Below are 19,537 nucleotides of genomic sequence, written 5' to 3'. Positions count from 1 at the left end.
AGGAGACAGAATTTATTGGCTTAATGTTCTCTTCAGAGCTCTTGATATTCATGTGGCATAATTATTAAAAACATGGACTCCAGTGCCAAACATCCTTGAGTTTAGCTTGGAGAGACTATTTAACCCTGCTCTGTCTCAGTGTCCTCATCTTAATGGGGTTGTTGTGAAGACCTTTTATTTACTTATATAACTGTGAGGAATATACACATTCATGTATTTATGTATGTGTATATGAAACTGACCCCATAGTCCCATAGAAGTTTTTTGGGATAAACATAGAAATAGACCCTTCTTGTGCTGGCTTAGTCAGCACATATACTAAAATTGGAACAACAACAGAAAAAGAAACTGACCTGGTCTTAAATTTGAAACTTACATTTGTTTTATTTTATTTTATTTATCTATTTAACTTTTTTGAGATGGAGTCTCATCTGTCGCCCAGGCTGGAGGACAGTGGCATCACCTTGGCTGACTGCAACCTCTGGCTCCTAGGTTCAAGTGATTCTCCTGCCTCAGCCTCCCGAATAGCTGGGACTACAGGTGTGCATAACCACGCCCAGCTAATTTTTTTTTTTTTTTGTATTTTTTTTTAGTAGAGACAGGGTTTCACTATGTTGGCCAGGCTGGTCTCGAACTCCTGACCTCAGGTGATCCACCTGCCTCAGCCTCCCAAAGTGTTAGGATTACAGGCGTGAGCCACCGTGCCTGGCCACATTTGTTTTATCTGAGTTTTTTCCTCAAAAAACTACCTTTAGGTCTCTCAAAAAAATTATCAAAGAACTGAAACTCACCAGGTCACCACATCCAGACAATGAGATTCGGGGACCCCTCATTCATCATGATTGCTGCCTTGCTCCTCCCTAGTTCTTGTTTTCTTTTTTTTTTTTTTTTTTCTTTTTTTTTTCAGATGGAGTCTGAAAAAACTCTTGTTGCTCAGGCTAGGGTGCGATGGTACAATCTCAGCTCACTGCAACCTCCACCTCCCGGGTTCAAGCAATTGTCCTGCCTCAACCTCCCAAGTAGCTGGGATTACAGGCACTACCACACCCAGCTAATTTTTCTATTTTTAGTAAAGACAGGGTTTCACTATGTTGGCCAGGCTAGTCTTGAACTCCTGACCTCAGGTGATGTGCCTGCTTTGGCCTCTCAAAGTGCTGGGATTACAGGCATGAGCCACCGTGTCCAGCCTCTCCTTTTCTTATACATTGTTACATGTCTTTTCTGCTACATAAACCCCTAGTTACAGTCAGTCAGGGAATTGGATTTGAGACTGAGTTCCCAATTCCTCTGCTGCAGCACCCAATTAAAGCCTTCTTCCTTGGCAGTAATCGTGGTTTCAGTGATTGGTTTTCTGTGCAGAGAGCAGCAGGACCTAGACTGAACCCCTGGTGTTTTGGTAACACATACACTCTCATGTAGAGCACTTAGAATAGTCTAAGGACATGGTAAGCACTATCCATGTTAATTATGACTTATCTTTACAAATCAACCTCAATATTGTCCTGGCACAGTAGCTCACGCCTGTAATCCCAGCACTTTGGGAGGCTGAGGTGGGTGGATCACTTGCGGCCAGGAGTTCGAGACCAGCCTGGCCAACATGGTGAAACCCTGTCTCCACTAAAAATACAAAAATTAGCTGGGCCTGGTGGCGGGTGCCTATAATCCCAGCTACTTGGGAGGCTGAGGCAGGAGAATCACTTGAACCTGGGAGGCAGAGGTTGCAATGAGCCGAGATCGCGCCACTGCACTCCATTCTGGGTGACAGAACGAGGCTTCATCTCAAAAACAAACAAACAAACAAATCAACCTTAATTTCATTCCTTAAATACTTACAAGTTCTGGTTCATGGATCTTTTATCATGAAAGAGTATTACAATTTATTTTAAATGTTTATATCATAATTACATAAATTTTTTGTTTCTTTTTGTAAATAGGTTTCTTGACCTATAAAAAGAGCTGTTTGCTCAAGAGAAGAAACTTCCGGCCAGGCACAGTGGCTCATGCCTGTAATCCAGCATTTTGGGAGGCCGAGGCAGGCAGATCACCTGAGGTCAGGAGTTTGAGACTAGCTTGGCCAACATGGCTAAACCCTGTCTCTACTAAAAATACAAAATTAGCTAGGCATGGTGGCACGTGCCTGTAATCCCAGCTACTCGGGAGGCTGAGGCAGGAGAATCACTTGAACCTGAGAGGTGGAGGTTGCAGTGAGCCAAGGTTGTGCCACTGCACTCCATCCTGGGTGACAGAGGGAGACTCTGTCTCAAAAAAAAAAGAGAAAAGAAAAGAAACTTCCAGTTTTCCAATTTGTTTAGATCCAGGAATAGACCAATTTGAAAAATCTTAAATAATATTAACTACTCAGGCCATAGTATTCTTCATAAAATGGCTGTAAGAGGCAGCAATACTAAGAAAAACATGAATTTATGAACGTAAGTACTGCTTTTTTCCCCCTCAGTTTGATTTAAATTTAATATCCTCCCACAATGGAAAATGATTTATAATAAAGAGATAAACTGGAAAGAATAAGAAAATGGAAAAAGATGTCATTTCTTTTTACTACCCAACAGATTTACCATATGTTTTTAAATGATGTCTGGCCATCTACAGTAAATGAAACAAAATTCTTTTTAAAATAATGTAACACTTTAAACTATTTTTACTACCAAACTCTCCCTGTCTTGTGAAATATCCATCTTACTAAGCAAAGGTTTATTTAAGCTCCACTTACATCTGTGTTGTTTTTAGCTCATTGCTTTTTAAAAAAGCAATGGGTGAGTTTATTTCCCAGTTTATCTGTTATCGTAAAATATAAAAGGCATTTCTGTTTTGGCCTCTAGTATAGCATTATCGAAAGCTACGAAACTCACAGCAAAATATAGGACAGTGTAAAATTAGAAACGGCTGGTGTTTCTTTAGCAGCAGTTGCTGTCCTTGCAGTTGTTTTCCCCTCTTGCCACCAGCACAAATCTGAAAGTCACCTCTGTGTACCAGACAACAAACCCCAAGTGTGTTTTTGAAATAACAGCTTTATTATTCACATAGCATAGACTTCACCCTTTTAAAGGACACAATTCGGTGGGTTTTAGTATATTCACAGAGTTGTGTAATCATTACCATTGTCCATTTAGAACATTTTCTTCTCTCCAAAAAAAACCAAAAAAAAAACCCCAAAAACTCCATACCCTTTAGCATTCATTCCCCATTTCTTCATTCCCCCAGGACCTGGCAATCACTAATCTACATTGTGTCTCCGTGGACTTGCCTAGTCCAGACATTTCATATAAATGGAATCACAATTATGTGACCTTAGTGACTGGCTTCTTTTGCTTCTTCTTCTTCTTCTTCTCCTTTTTTTTTATTATTATTATTATTATTATACTTTAGGTTTTATGGTACATGTGCGCAATGTGCAGGTAAGTTACATATGTATACATGTGCCATGCTGGTGCGCTGCACCCACCAACTCGTCATCTAGCATTAGGTATATCTCCCAATGCTATCCCTCCCCCCTCCCCCCACCCCACAACAGTCCCCAGAGTGTGATGTTCCCCTTCCTGTGTCCATGTGTTCTCATTGTTCAATTCCCACCTATGAGTGAGAATATGCGGTGTTTGGTTTTTTGTTCTTGCGATAGTTTACTGAGAATGATGATTTCCAATTTCATCCATGTCCCTACAAAGGACGTGAACTCATCATTTTTTATGGCTGCATAGTATTCCATGGTGTATATGTGCCACATTTTCTTAATCCAGTCTATCATTGTTGGACATTTGGGTTGGTTCCAAGTCTTTGCTATTGTGAATAATGCGGCAATAAACATACGTGTGCATGTGTCTTTATAGCAGCATGATTTATAGTCCTTTGGGTATATACCCAGTAATGGGATGGCTGGGTCGAATGGAATTTCTAGTTCTAGATCCCTGAGGAATCGCCACACTGACTTCCACAAGGGTTGAACTAGTCTACAATCCCACCAACAGTGTAAAAGTGTTCCTATTTCTCCACATCCTCTCCAGCACCTGTTGTTTCCTGACTTTTTAATGATTGCCATTCTAACTGGTGTGAGATGGTATCTCATTGTGGTTTTGATTTGCATTTCTCTGATGGCCAGTGATGGTGAGCATTTTTTCATGTGTTTTTTGGCTGCATAAATGTCTTCTTTTGAGAAGTGTCTGTTCATGTCCTTCGCCCACTTTTTGATGGGGTTGTTTGTTTTTTTCTTGTAAATTTGTTGGAGTTCATTGTAGATTCTGGATATTAGCCTTTTGTCAGATGAGTAGGTTGCGAAAATTTTCTCCCATTTTGTAGGTTGCCTGTTCACTCTGATGGTAGTTTCTTTTGCTGTGCAGAAGCTCTTGAGTTTAATTAGATCCCATTTGTCAATTTTGGCTTTTGTTGCCATTGCTTTTGGTGTTTTAGACATGAAGTCCTTGCCCATGCCTATGTCCTGAATGGTAATGCCTAGGTTTTCTTCTAGGGTTTTTATGGTTTTAGGTCTAACGTTTAAGTCTTTAATCCATCTTGAATTGATTTTTGTATAAGGTGTAAGGAAGGGATCCAGTTTCAGCTTTCTACATATGGCTAGCCAGTTTTCCCAGCACCATTTATTAAATAGGGAATCCTGTCCCCATTTCTTGTTTTTGTCAGGTTTGTCAAAGATCAGATACTTGTAGATATGTGGCATTATTTCTGACGGCTCTGTTCTGTTCCATTGATCTATATCTCTGTTTTGGTACCAGTACCATGCTGTTTTGGTTACTGTAGCCTTGTAGTATAGTTTGAAGTCAGGTAGTGTGATGCCTCCAGCTTTGTTCTTTTGGCTTAGGATTGACTTGGCGATGCGGGCTCTTTTTTGGTTCCATATGACCTTTAAAGTAGTTTTTTCCAATTCTGTGAAGAAAGTCATTGGTAGCTTGATGGGGATGGCATTGAATCTGTAAATTACCTTGGGAAGGATGGCCATTTTCATGATGTTGATTCTTCCTACCCATGAGCATGGAATGTTCTTCCATTTGTTTGTATCCTCTTTTATTTCCTTGAGCAGTGGTTTGTAGTTCTCCTTGAAGAGGTCTTTCACATCCCTTGTAAGTTGGATTCCTAGGTATTTTATTCTCTTTGAAGCAATTGTGAATGGGAGTTCACTCATGATTTGGCTCTCTGTCTGTCTGTTATTGATGTATAAGAATGCTTGTGAACTCTCCACCCCAAATCAACAGAATATACATTTTTTTCAGCACCACACCACACCTATTCCAAAATTGACCATATACTTGGAAGTAAAGCTCTCCTCAATAAATGTAAAAGAACAGAAATTGTAACAAACTGTCTCTCAGATCACAGTGCAATCAAGCTAGAACTCAGGATTAAGAATCTCACTCAAAACCGCTCAACTACGTGGAAACTGAACAACCTGCTCCTGAATGACTACTGGGTACATAACGAAATGAAGGCAGAAATAAAGATGTTCTTTGAAACCAACGAGAACCAAGACACAACATACCAGAATCTCTGGGATGCATTCAAAGCAGTGTGTAGAGGGAAATTTATAGCACTAATTGCCCACAAGAGAAAGCAGGAAAGATCCAAAATTGACACCCTAACATCACAATTAAAAGAACTAGGAAAGCAAGAGCAAACACATTCAAAAGCTAGCAGAAGGCAAGAAATAACTAAAATCAGAGCAGAACTGAAGGAAATAGAGACACAAAAAACCCTTCAAAAAATAAATGAATCCAGGAGCTGGTTTTTTGAAAGGATCAACAAAATTGATAGACCGCTAGCAAGATTAATAAAGAAAAAAAGAGAGAAGAATCAAATAGATGCAATAAAAAATGATAAAGGGGATATCACCACTGATCCCACAGAAATACAAACTACCATCAGAGAATATTACAAACACCTCTATGCAAATAAACTAGAAAATCTAGAAGAAATGGATAAATTCCTCAACGCATACACCCTCCCAAGACTAAACCAGGAAGAAGTTGAACCTCTGAATAGACCAATAACAGGAGCTGAAATTGTGGCAATAATCAATAGCTTACCAACCAAAAAAAGTCCAGGACCAGATGGGTTCACAGCCGAATTCTACCAGAGGTACAAGGATGAGCTGGTACCATTCCTTCTGAAACTATTCCAATCAATAGAAAAAGAGGGAATCCTCCCTAACTCATTTTATGAGGCCAGCATCATCCTGATACCAAAGCCTGGCAGAGACACAACCAAAAAAGAGAATTTTAGACCAATATCCTTGATGAACATTGATGCAAAAATCCTCAATAAAATACTGGCAAACAGAATCCAGCAGCACATCAAAAAGCTTATCCACCATGATCAAGTGGGCTTCATCCCTGGGATGCAAGGCTGGTTCAATATACGCAAATCAATAAATGTAATCCAGCATATAAACAGAACCAAAGACAAAAACCACATGATTATCTCAATAGATGCAGAAAAGGCCTTTGACAAAATTCAACAACCCTTCATGCTAAAAACTCTCAATAAATTAGGAATTGATGGGACGTATCTCAAAATAATAAGAGCTATTTATGACAAACCCACAGCCAATATCATACTGAATGGGCAAAAACTGGAAGCATTCCCTTTGAAAACTGGCACAAGACAGGGATGCCCTCTCTCACCACTTCTATTCAACATAATGTTGGAAGTTCTGGCCAGGGCAATTAGGCAGGAGAAGGAAATCAAGGGTATTCAATTAGGAAAAGAGGAAGTCAAATTGTCCCTGTTTGCAGATGACATGATAGTATATCTAGAAAACCCCATTGTCTCAGCCCAAAATCTCCTTAAGCTGATAACCAACTTCAGCAAAGTCTCAGGATACAAAATCAATGTGCAAAAATCACAAGCATTCTTATTTTTTTTTTTCCTTTTCTTTTAGCTACAGGGTCTCACTATGTTGCCCAGGTTTGTTTCAAACTCCTGGGCTCGAGGTGCCGTTCGGGGCCCGGCCCTCCAGTTCTGCCGTGGCCACCGCTGCCGAGGTGCGTGGGCCCGGCGGAGGGCCGGGCCTGCATTCTCTCCTCCTTCCTCCCCGCCTCTGGCTGCCAGTAGGACCTTTCTCTCGCAGCCGCTGGGACCCTGTGTCATCGCCAAGGCTGAGCACGATGCCCTGAAAAGAGGGAGGTGATGGAATTAAACCACCCCCAATCATTGGAAGATTTGGAACTTCACTGAAAATTGGTATTGGTGGATTGCTAAATGTTGGAAAATCTACTTTCTTCGATGTACTAACCAATAGTCAGGCTTCAGCAGAAAACTTCCCATTCGGCACCATTGATCCTAATAAGAGTAGAGTACCTGTGCCAGATGAAAGGTTTGACTTTCTTTGCCAGTACCACAAACCAGCAAGCAAAATTCCTGCCTTTCTAAATAGAGTGGATACTGCTGGCCTTGTGAAAGGCGCTCACAATGGGCAGGGCCTGGGGAATGCTTTTTTTCTTTTTAATCTCATATTAATGCCTGTGATGGCATCTTTCAACTAACACGTACTTTTGAAGATGGTGATGACACATGTTGAAGGAAGGGTAGATCTTATTGGAGATATAGAAATAATACATGGAGAGCTTCAGCTTAAAGAGGAGGAAATGATTGGGTCCATTACAGATAAACTAGAAAAGGTGGCTGTGAGAGGAGGAGATAAAAAATTAAATCCTCTTTGGGAGGCCGAGGTGGGCAGATCACCAGGTCAGGAGTTCAAGACCAGCCTGGCCAATATGGTGAAACCCCATCTGTACTAAAAATACAAAAATTAGCCAGGCATGGTGGTGTGTGCCTGTAATCCCAGCTACTCGGGAGGCTAAGGCAGGAGAATTGCTTGAACCTGGGAGGCAGAGGTGTCAGTGAGCTGAGATTGTGCCACTGCCTTCCAGCCTGGGCGAGACTCTGTCTCAAAAAAAAAAGAAAGAAAAACAAATGGTTGATAAAAATAAAAATAAATTAAATAGTGGGTGGACAAGTATGACCTAGGTGCCTTTGTCATTCCTTTTAGTGGGGCCTTGGCAAGAATTGAGTGCTGAGGAGAGACCGAAGTAACTGGAAGCAAACACAACTCAAAGTGCTTTGCCAAAGATCATTAAGGCTGGGTCTGCAGCACTCCAACTAGAATACATTTTCACTGCAGGTCCAGATGAAGCGTGTGCATGGAGCATCTGGAAAGGGACTAAGGATCCTCAGGCTGCAGGAAAGATTCATACAAATTTTGAAAAGAGATTCATTATGGCTGAAGTAATGAAATACGAAGATTTTAAATGGAAAGGTTCTGAAAATGCAGTCAAGGCTGCTGGAAAGTACAGACAACAAGACAGAAATTATATTGTCGAAGATGGAGATATTATCTTCTTCAAATGTAACACACCTCAACAACCAAAGAAGAAAGATAATGCATATTTTACAGTACTCCAGATGTCTGCACTCAACAAAATATTTGAAAAAAAAAAATACAAAAAAACAAACTCCTGGGCTCAAGCAATCCTCCTGCCTTGGCCTCCCAAAGTGCTGGGATTACAGGCATGAGCCGCCATGCCCAGCCAGCTTTTTTCACTTAGCTTAATGCTTTCAAGGTTTATTCATGTTGCAGAATGTATCAGTACTTCATTCCTTTTTATGGTCAAATAATATTCCATCGTATGGTTATACCACATTTTGTTTAATCATTCACCAGATGATGGACATTTAGGTTGTTCTTGTGTTGATTATTATGAACAATGCTGTTATTAACATTTATGTACAAGTTTTTATGTGGATATATGTTTTTATTTTTCATGAGTATATGTACAAAGAATGAAGTTGCTGGGTCATATGATAACCTTTTGAAGAACTGCCAGACTATTTTCCAAAGTGGCTGCACCATTTAGCATTCCCAGTTGCAGTGCATGAGAGTGCCGATTTCTCCACATTCTAACCTTTGTTATCTATCTTTTTGATTATAGCCATTCTAGCGGGAATGATGTAGTATCTCATTTTGATTTTGATTTGCATTTCTCTGATGGCTAATGACATTGAGCATCTTTCCATGTGCTCATTGTCCATTTGTATATCTTCTTTGGAAAAATGTCTTTTCAGATGCATTTTTAAAAAAAACAATTATGGGTTTTATCTTAATATTGGGTCCTAAGAGTTTTTTAGAATATTCTGAATATAAGTCTCATATCAGATATATGATTTGCAAATATTTTCTCCCAATCTGTGGGTACTTGGACTTTCTTGATGGTATTTTTTGAAGCACTAAAATTTTCAGTTTTCATGAATTCCAGTTTATCTGTTTATTTCTTTGGTTGCTTGTGCTTTTAATGTTGTGTCTAAGAAACCATTCTGTAACCCAAGAAAATTTACTTTGGGGGGTCATGGTGGTTCACACCTGTAATCTCAGCACTTTTGGGAGGTTGAGACTTGAGACCAGGAGTTAAAGATTAGCCTGGGAAAAATAGTGAGACCCCGTCTCAAAAAAAAAAAAAATTGAAAAGTAGCCAGACATGGTGGCATATTTCTGTGGTCCCAGCTACTCAGGAGGCTGAAATGGGAGGATTGCTTGAGCCCAGGAGGTGGAGGCTATAGTGAACCATGTTCACACATCTGCACTCCAGCCTGGGGTGACAGAGTGGGACCCTGTCTCCAAAAATACATAAATATATAAAAATTTTTAATTTACTTATATATTTTTTCTACAAGTTGTACGGTTTTAATTCTTACATTTTGAGCTAATTTTTATGTATGGTGTGACATAGGAGTCCAAATTAATTTTTTTGCAATTCACTTGTCCCAGCACCATATATTGAAAGGCTCTTTCTCACTGAATTTTCTCGGCATCTTTGTCAAAAATCAGTTGACCATGAATATAAGGGTTTATTTTTGGGCTCTAATTCTATTGCATTGATCTATATGAATGTTGAATGTTTTTATACCAGTACCACACTGTCTTGATTGCTGTAGCTTTGTGCTTGATATGGTCAGGCTTTGTGTCCCCACCCAAATCTTATGTTGAATTGTAATCCCCATAATCACCATCATCCCCATGTGTCAACGGAGAGACCAGTGGAGGTAATTGAATCGTGGAGGCAGTTCCCCATGCTGTTCTCATGACAGTGAGTTCTCATAAGATCTGATTGTTTTATAAGGGGCTCTTTCCCCTTTCTCTTGGCACTTCTTCCTGCTGCCTTGTGAAGAAGGTGCCTTGCTTCCCCTTCACCTTGATTGTAAGTTTCCTGAGGCCTCCCCAGCCATGCTGAACTGTGAGTCAATTAAACCTCTTTCCTTTATAAATTACCTAGTCTCAGAATGTTATTTATAGCAGTATGAAACTGGACTAATACAGTGCTGTTTTGAAATCAGGAAGTGCCAGTCCTTCAACTTTGTTCTTTCTCAAGGTTGTTTTGGCTATTTTATGTCCCTTGTATTTCTTTCACTATTTTTCTTCCTTTTGTAGTTTTAACTGACCATTTTATAAGACTTCATTTTTTCTCTCCCTTTTTTTTTTATTTTTTTCTTAGCATATTCATTGTACTTCTTTTTTTTTTTTTTTTACTTTTTAACAACTTTTTTCAGTGGTTGCTCTAGGTTCCCTTTTTTTTGTTGTTTTTGTATTTTTTAGAGACAGGGTCTCACCGTGATACCCAGGCTGGAGTGCAGAGGTGTGAACATGGTTCACTGCAGCCTCTACCTCCTGGGCTCAAGCAATCCTCCCACCTCAGCCTCCCAGATAGGTTGGATTACAGGCACAAGCCACCACACCACTCTAATTTTGTTGTAGTAGTTTTTGGTAGAGAGTCTCACCATGTTGCCCAGTCTGGTCCCAAATTCCTGGCCTCAAGCAATTCTCCCGCCTCAGCTTCCCAAAGTGTTGGGATTACAGGCATAAGCCACCATGCGTGGCCAACTCTTGTATTTTAATCTGAATTTTAGGATCAGCTTGACAATTTCTGCAAGAAAGAAAACTGGGGTTTTGATAGGATTGCCTTGAGGCTGGGCACGGTGGCTTATGCCTGTAATCCTAGCACTTTTGGAGGGTGAGGTGGGTGGATCACCTGAGGTCAGAAGTTCGAGACCAGCCTGGGCAACATGGTGAAACTCCATCATTACTAAAAATGCAAAAATTAGCTGGATGTTGTGGCACACAACTGTAATCCCAGCTACTGGGGAGGCTAAGGCACTAGAATCATTTGAACCCAAGAGGCGGAGGTTGCAGTGAGCTGAGATGGCGCCACTGCATTCCAGCCTGGGAGACAGAGCGAGACTCCATCTCAAGAAAAAAAAAAATCACACTGTACCCCATAAGTAAGTGCAATTATTATGTGTCAAAAATAAAAAATTATATAAAAACTAATAAACAAGTACACCAATGTTGTAGGGTACAAGATCAATAAACAAAAACCAATCATATTTCTGGCTGGGCATGGTGGCTGGGCTCAGTGGCACAAGCCCGGGAGTTTGAGACCAGCCTGGCCAGCATGGTGAAACCCCGTCTCTACTAAAACTACAAAAAATTAGCTGGGCGTGGTGGCACGTCTGTAATCTCAGATACTCAGGAGGCTGAGGCATGAGAATCACTTGACCCTGGGAGGTGGAGGTTGCAGTGAGCCAAGGTCACGCCACTGCACTCCAGCCTGGGCAATGGAGCGAGACTCTGTCTCAAAAAAAAAAAAAAAAAGAAAAAAAGTTCATGTAGTACATGTATCAAAACATCACACCAAGGTTGCAGTGGCTCACGCCTGTAATCCTAGTACTTTGGGAGGCCGAGGCAGGTGGATCACTTGAGGTCAGGAGTTAAAGACCAGCCTGGTCAACACAGTGAAACCCCGTCTCTACTGAAAAAAAAAAAAAAGAAGAAGAAGAAGAAGAAGAAGAAGAAGTTGGCAGCATGGGGAGGGGGAGGAACAAGTGGGGAGTGGGGGTGTTGTTAAAAAAATACTGGTCTGCTTCAACCCAAGAGGAATCGGAAGATCAAAAGCAGTTTGGGAAAGCCAGAACCATCAGGGATGGAGGAAGAAGGAAAATCCAGGGGTTGGGGGGTTCTGTTTGGCAACTGGGGTGAAGGGATTGCTTTCTCCCTGCTGGGATTCTCCCCAGCCCCTCCAGTCAGGCAGGAAGGGAGCAGCCTATTTCACGGCAGGCCCAGATGAAGTGCGTGCATGGACCATCCTTGAACTCCTGGGTGCAAGGGATCCTTCTGCCTCAGCTTCCCAAGTAGTTAGGACTACAGGTGTGTGTGCCACCATGTCTAGGTAAGGTTTTTTATTTCTAGGGGATGGGGGAGCTGTCTCACTATGTTGCCCTGGCTGGTCCTAAATTCCTGGGCTCAAGGAATCCTTGCACTCAGCCTCCCCAGTGGCTGGATTACAGGCATAAGCCACTATGGCCAGCCCTCCTGTAATACTTTTAAATCATCTCTATATTAAGCCTGGCTAATTTTTGTTTTTTATGGCTTTTTGTTGTTGTTGTTTTGTAGAGATGGAATTTCCCCATGTTGCCCAGGCTGGTCTGGAACTCCTGGGCTCAGGCGATCCTCCCTCCTCGGCCTCCCAAAGTGTTAGGATTATAGGCATGAGCCACTGTACTTGGCCTAGCAGTGGTATTTTAAATAAATATGCTTTTGGCCAGGCATGGCGGCTCACACCTGTAATCATAGCACTTTGGGAGGCTGAGGCAGGAGGACTGCTTGGGCCTGGGAGGCTGAGGCTGCAGTAAGCTGTGATCACACCACTGAACTCCAGCTGGGTGACACAGCAAGACACTGTCTCAAAAACTGTATATATATATGCTTTAGATTTTCATGTTTTCTCTAGCACCGCAGACTGCTAAATAATCACAGTCAGTTAATGGAAATGAACTCCTATTCTTGCTCACTGAGTTAGGAATTAAAATGAGTAAGTTATGAAAACATACGAATTATTGATATTTTGTGAGGATCAGCAATATTTGAACTTTCTCCCACCTGAGTGGAAGGCAAGCTAAACTTGGAAGCACTCTTGGATTTTTTTTGTTGTTTTTTCTTTTTTTATTTTGATTTAATATTTTTATTGCTTATATTTCTTTTTTTTATGTTTTAATCTGTGAAAGTCAAAGATTTTTTAAATTCCTAGACTGATGGAGAGTAGTTATTTAAAAGCTTGACAAAATAATTTTAATACTGTCTAACCAGCAAGTTTATGAAATCTTTTTTTTTTTTTTGGAGACAGGGTCTTGCTCTGTCACCCAGGTTGGGGTGCAGCGATGCAACCGTGGCTCACTGCAGCCTTGAGCACCAGGCCCAAGCAATCCTCCCACCTCAGCCTCCGGAGTAGCTGGGACTACAGGCAGGAAGTGCCATGCCAGGCTTATTTTTTTTTGTAGGGACAGGGTCTCGCTATATTGCCCAGGCTAGTCTTGAACTCTTGAGCTCACACAACCCTTCTGCCTTGGCCTCCCAAAGTGCTGGGATTACAGGTCTGAGCCACTGTGCCCAGCCTGAAGTCTTTATTTTAATTGATACACCCGAAGTTACTTTTATGATGCATAATTTCATTTATTTATTGATTTATTTTGAGACAGAGTCTTGCTCTGTTGCCCAGGCTGGAGTGCAGTGGTGCCATCTTGGCTCACTGCAACCTTCGCCTCCTGGGTTCAACCGATTCTCCTGCCTCACCCTCCTGAATAGCTAGGATTACAGGTGTGGGCCACCAAGCCCGGCTAATTTTTCATTCTTAGTAGAGATGGGGTTTTACCATGTTGGCCAGGCTGGTCTTAAACTCCTGATCTCAAGTGATCCGCCCGCCTTGGCCTCCCAAAGAGCTGGGATTACAGGCATTAGCCACCACATCCAACCTTACGATGCATAATTTTAGAGATTGCTTTTTTAGACAAATATTGAACTCATGTATTAAATAGTTTAATGAAAACTCAGACTCTATCTGAATATGATACCTCTTTATATTTTTTTACTTTTCTTAAGTTATACATATTTATTATAAAAATATTCAAATTAGTAGGGAATTTTTAAAAACGTAAAATTACGTTGTTCATCTTAAATCGCATTTTTCAGTAGTAACTACTGTGAACACTTTTTGGGAGGGGGGAGGGGACAGGGTCTCTGTCGCCCAAGCTGGAATGCAGTGGCACGTTCTTGGCTCACTGCAACCTCCACCTCCTGGCTTCAAGAGATTCTTGTGCCTCAGCCTCCCAAGTAGCTGGGACTACAGGCATGTGCCACCATGCCCGGCTAATTTTTTTATTTGTTTGTATTTTTTTGTAGAGACAGGGTTTTGCCATGTTGGCTAAGCTGGTCTCGAACTCCTGGCCTCAAGCAATCCACCCACCTCGGCCTCCCAAAGTGTTGGAATTACAGGCATGAGCCACCATGCCTGGCCCTGTTAACAGTTTTGTGTGTTACCTTCCATATCTTTATCTGTGCGTATACAAATCTGTCCTCTGTAACCCATTTTGTACATATTTTTTATTATATAATTTATTTTTTAAAAAATTCTTTTCATAGAATACTTTTTCACACTAAAGATTCCCACAGGAGGAAAATAACAATTTATTACTTATAGTTTTATGTTTGTGGGCAGATTGTTTTAGAACAAGTAAAACACACTTAAGAATTAAGTCTCAGTTTGGAATTTGTAATATTTTGATGCATCTACAAGGAGGACCTAGTCCTTAAATGGAACTTCTGTATATTCAGAAGCTCTTTAAGCTTTTCTTCACAGGATTTAGAAATTCATAATGTGAGAAATCAGCATTTCCTAATTTTAAACTTTCCCTAGTATATGTAGTCTTCAGTAGCTGGTATATACCAAACAAAGAGGGAAGTTTTTGAAAATTAAACCTGGCTAATTTTCTGCAAAGTTTTTATTCATGAATTAACAGTATTTCCCATTTCTCCCAGGGCAAATATAGAAGCAGTTTGGTCATGTACTGGCAGTAATAAAGCTGGATTCTCTTTAAGAGATTGATGAGGTCGAGCGCGGTGGTTCACACCTATAATCCCAGCACTCTGGGAGGACGAGGCAGGGGGATCACTTGAGGCCAGGAGTTAAGAGACCAGCCTGGCCAACATGGTGGAACCTTGTCTCTACTAAAAATACAAAAATTAGCCGGGTGTGGTGGCGTGTGCCTGTAATTCCAGCTACTCATGAGGCTGAGGCAGGAGAATTGCTTGAACGTGGGAGGCAGAGGTTACAGTGAGCTGAGATCACACCACTGCACTCCAGCCTGGGTGACAGAGCGAGACTCAGTCTCAAAAAAAAAAACAAAAAACAAAACAAAAAAAAAACAACAAGTGGAGGGAAATCATACGTTTGCATCTGTAATGTCCATGTATCACGGATTCTGCCCTAGACTAGACTAGTGTCATCCAGTGCAGTAGCCGCTAGCCACAGGTAGCTATTGAAAACTTGAGGCTGGGCATGGTGGCTAATGCCTATTATCTCAGCACTTTGGGAGGCTAAGGCAGGAGGATAACTTAAGCCCAGGAGTTCAAGATCAGGTTGGGCAACATAGCCAGACCCCGTCTCTGCAAAAAATTTTAAAATTAGTCACGTGTGGTGGCATGCACCTGTAGTTCCAGCTACTTGGAAGGGTGAGGCGGCAGGATCATCTGAGCCCGGGAAGATCGAGGCTGCAGTGAGCCATGACGGCACCACAGCACTCCAGCCTGGGTGACAGAGTGAGACCCTGTCTTAAAAAACAAACAAACAGGGGCCGGGTGGTGTGGTGTCGGTGTTGGCAGCATCCCCGACGCCCTGCTGCGGTCGCCAGGAGCCTCAGCCTCTGTCTCCTCCCCCTCCCGCCCTCACCGCCACGCGGGACCGCCCGCGCCAGTCAACTCCGCTCACTTTGCCCCTGCTTGGCAGCCGATAAAAGGGGGCTGAGGAAATACCGGACACGGTCACCCGTTGCCAGCTCTAGCCTTTAAATTCCCGGCTCGGGGACCTCCACGCACCGCGGCTAGCGCCGACATCCAGCTAGCGTGCAAGGCGCCGCGGCTCAGCGCGCACCGGCGGGCTTCGAAATCGCAGTCCTCCGGCGTCCCCGAACTCCGCTCGGAGCCTCAGCCCCTGGAAAGCGATCCCGGCATCTGAGAGCCAAGATGCCGGCCCACTTGCTGCAGGACGATATCTCTAGCTCCTATACCACCACCACCACCATTACAGCGCCTCCCTCCAGGGTCCTGCAGAATGGAGGAGATAAGTTGGAGACGACGCTCCTCTACTTGGAAGAAGACATTCGCCCTGATATAAAAGATGATATATATGACCCCACCTACAAGGATAAGGAAGGCCCAAGCCCCAGGGTTGAATATGTCTGGAGAAACATCACCCTTATGTCTCTGCTACACTTGGGCGCCCTGTATAGGATCACTTTGATTCCTACCTGCAAGTTCTACACCTGGCTTTGGCGGGTATTCTACTATTTTGTCAGTGCCCTGGGCATAACAGCAGGAGCTCATCGTCTGTGGAGCCACCGATCTTACAAAGCTCGGCTGCCCCTGCGGCTCCTTCTGATCATTGCCAACACAATGGCATTCCAGAATGATGTCTATGAATGGGCTCACGACCACCGTGCCCACCACAAGTTTTCAGAAACACATACTGATCCTCATAATTCCCGACGTGGCTTTTTCTTCTCTCACGTGGGTTGGCTGCTTGTGCGCAAACACCCAGCTGTCAAAGAGAAGGGCAGTACGCTAGACTTGTCTGACCTAGAAGCCGAGAAACTGGTGATGTTCCAGAGGAGGTACTACAAACACGGCTTGCTGTTGATGTGCTTCATCCTGCCCACGCTTGTGCCCTGGTGTTTCTGGGGTGAAACTTTTCAAAACAGCGTGTTTGTTGCCACTTTCTTGCAATATGCTGTGGTGCTTAATGCCACCCGGCTGGTGAACAGTGCTGCCCACCTCTTCGGATATCGTCCTTATGACAAGAACATTAGCCCCCGGGAGAATATCCTGGTTTCACTTGGAGCTGTGGGTGAGGGCTTCCACAACTACCACCACTCCTTTCCCTATGACTGCGCTGCCAGTGAGTACCGCTGGCACATCAACTTCACCACGTTCTTCATTGATTGCATGGCCGCCCTCGGTCTGGCCTATGACCGGAAGAAAGTCTCCAAGGCCGCCATCTTGGCCACCAAACACCGCATATTCTCACTCATAGGTGGGAATTGAACAATGAGAACACATGGACACAGGAAGGGGAACATCACACTTCGGGGACTGTTGTGGGGTGGGGGGAGGGGGGAGGGATAGCATTGGGAGATATACCTAATGCTAGATGACGAGTTGGTGGGTGCAGCGCACCAGCATGGCACATGTATACATATGTAACTCACCTGCACATTGCGCACATGTACCATAAAACCTAAAGTATAATAATAATAATAATAATAATAAAAGATATACTCTTAGCAAATTTCAAGCATACAATACATTACTATTAACTATAGCCACCATGCTGTACATGAGGTTTCCAGAGCCTACTCACCTTATAACAAAGTGTGCACCCTGGAAATGGAAAATTGCTGGTGATTTTTTAAATGTTTGTCAACTTAAAAAGCAAAAATTATATTTTAATCGACAATTTTTAAATTATTGATTGTAACTTTTTTCATATTTGTATTGGTGATTTTTCCTTTTTTGAAATGGATATTTATGCCCTTGATCCATTTTTTTATTGGTTTCTCTATATTTTTCATCCTAACTTACCAGAGTATCTCACATGTTAAGAATATTAACACCTAGTAAAGAGAAAAGAAAAAAAAAAAAAAAAGAACCGGAGACGGAAACTACAAGAGTGGCTGAGTTTGGGGTCCCTCAGGTTCCTTTTTCAAAAGCCAGCCAGGCAGAGGTTTTAATGTCTGTTTATTAACTACTGAATAATGCTACCAGGATGCTAAAGATGATGATGTTAACCCATTCCAGTACAGTATTCTTTTAAAATTCAAAAGTATTGAAAGCCAACAACTCTGCCTTTATGATGCTAAGCTGATATTATTTCTTCTCTTATCCTCTCTCTCTTCTAGGCCCACTGTCCTCCTTTTCACTTTGTTGCTATCGCCCTCCTTTCTCTTATTGCCTCCCAGGCAAGCAGCTGGTCAGTCTTTGTTCAGTGTCCAGCTTCCAAAGCCTAGACAACATTTCTGTAGCCTAAAACGAATGGTCTTTGCTCCAGATAACTCTCTTTCCTTGAGCTGTTGTGAGCTTTGAAGTAAGTGGCTTGAGCTAGAGATAAAACAGAATCTTCTGGGTAGTTACCTGTTAATTATCTTCAGCCCAGTCTTTTGCTAGATGGAATGGAAAAGCAACTTCATTTGACACAAATCTTCTAAAGCAGGTAAATTGTCGGGGGAGAGAGTTAGCATGTATGAATGTAAGGATGAGGGAAACGAAGCAAGAGGAACCTCTTGCCATGATCAGACATGCAGCTGCCTACCTGGTGAGGACTTCAAGCCCCACCCTGGCTAGGGGTAAGAAGTGGCTGTGGTGTTTGGCAATGCTAATTCAATGCCGCAACATATAGTTGAGGCCGAGGATAAAGAAGAGACATTTTAAGTTTGTAGTAAAAGTGGTCTCTGCTGGGGAAGGGTTTTCTTTTTTTTTTTTTCTTTAATAACAAGGAGATTTCTTAGTTCATATATCAAGAAGTCTTGAAGTTGGGTGTTTCCAGAATTGGTGAAAACAGCAGCTCATAGAATTTTGAGTATTCCATGAGCTGCTCCTCACAGTTCTTTCCTCTTTCTGCTCTGCCATCTTCAGGATATTGGTTGTTCCCCTCATAGTAATAAGATGGCTGTGGCATTTCCAAACATCCAAAAAAAGGGAAGGATTTTAGGAGGTGGAGTCGGGTCAAACATAAAATATATATACATATATACGTTGCTTAGAACGTTAAACTATTAGAGTATTTCTCTCCCAAAGAGGGATGTTTGAAAAAACTCTGAAGGAGAGGAGGAATTAGTTGGGATGCCAGTTTCCTCTCCACTGCTGGACATGAGATGGAGAGGTTGAGGGACAGGATCTATGGGCAGCTTCTAAGAGCAAACTTCACATAGGAAGGGATCTGAGAACACATTGCCAGGGGCTTGAGAATGTTACTGAGTGAGTTATTGGGAATCTTAATAAAATAAACTAGCTATTAAGTCCATTCATTAATTAGTTCCAGTTTCTCCTTGAAATGAGTAAAAACTAGAAGGCTTCTCCCCACAGTGTTGTGCCCCTTCACTCATTTTTTTGGAGGCGGCGGGGGGGGCTCTGTTAACATCTAGCCTAAAGTATAGAACTGCCTGGGGGGCAAGGTTAGGAATCTCTTCACTACCCTGATTCTTGATTCCTGGCTCTACCCTGTCTGTCCCTTTTCTTTTACCAGATCTTTCTCTTCCCTGAACGTTTTCTTCTTTCCCTGGACAGGCAGCCTCCTTTGTGTGTATTCAGGGGCAGTAATGACTTTCTGTCCAGGCAGCTCCCTCCTGCAGACAGAATGCTCAGGGTCACTGAACCACTGCTTCTCTTTCGAAAGTAGAGCTAGCTGCCACTTTCACGTGGCCTCCG

The 19,537-nt window shown here is 42.3% G+C and overlaps 1 protein-coding gene and 1 pseudogene across 1 annotated transcript; both read left to right on the top strand.

Moving 5' to 3' along the window:
* Positions 1-7,124: 7,124 nt before the first annotated feature.
* On the top strand, positions 7,125-16,073 carry LOC129017523 (obg-like ATPase 1; annotated as a pseudogene).
* On the top strand, positions 15,780-18,454 carry LOC129017522 (stearoyl-CoA desaturase-like). The gene is made up of 2 exons (XM_054458139.2): positions 15,780-17,129; positions 18,324-18,454. The coding sequence occupies exons 1-2, from the start codon at positions 16,082-16,084 to the stop codon at positions 18,452-18,454; spliced, it is 1,179 nt and encodes a 392-aa protein (XP_054314114.2). The 5' UTR covers positions 15,780-16,081.
* Positions 18,455-19,537: the final 1,083 nt, after the last annotated feature.

Source organism: Pongo pygmaeus, chromosome 19 (assembly GCF_028885625.2).
Source record: "Pongo pygmaeus isolate AG05252 chromosome 19, NHGRI_mPonPyg2-v2.0_pri, whole genome shotgun sequence".
In the NCBI taxonomy this organism is placed as follows: Eukaryota; Metazoa; Chordata; class Mammalia; order Primates; family Hominidae; genus Pongo; species Pongo pygmaeus.
Note: the sequence above shows the minus strand (reverse complement) of the source record. Positions and strands in the feature narration are given on the sequence as shown.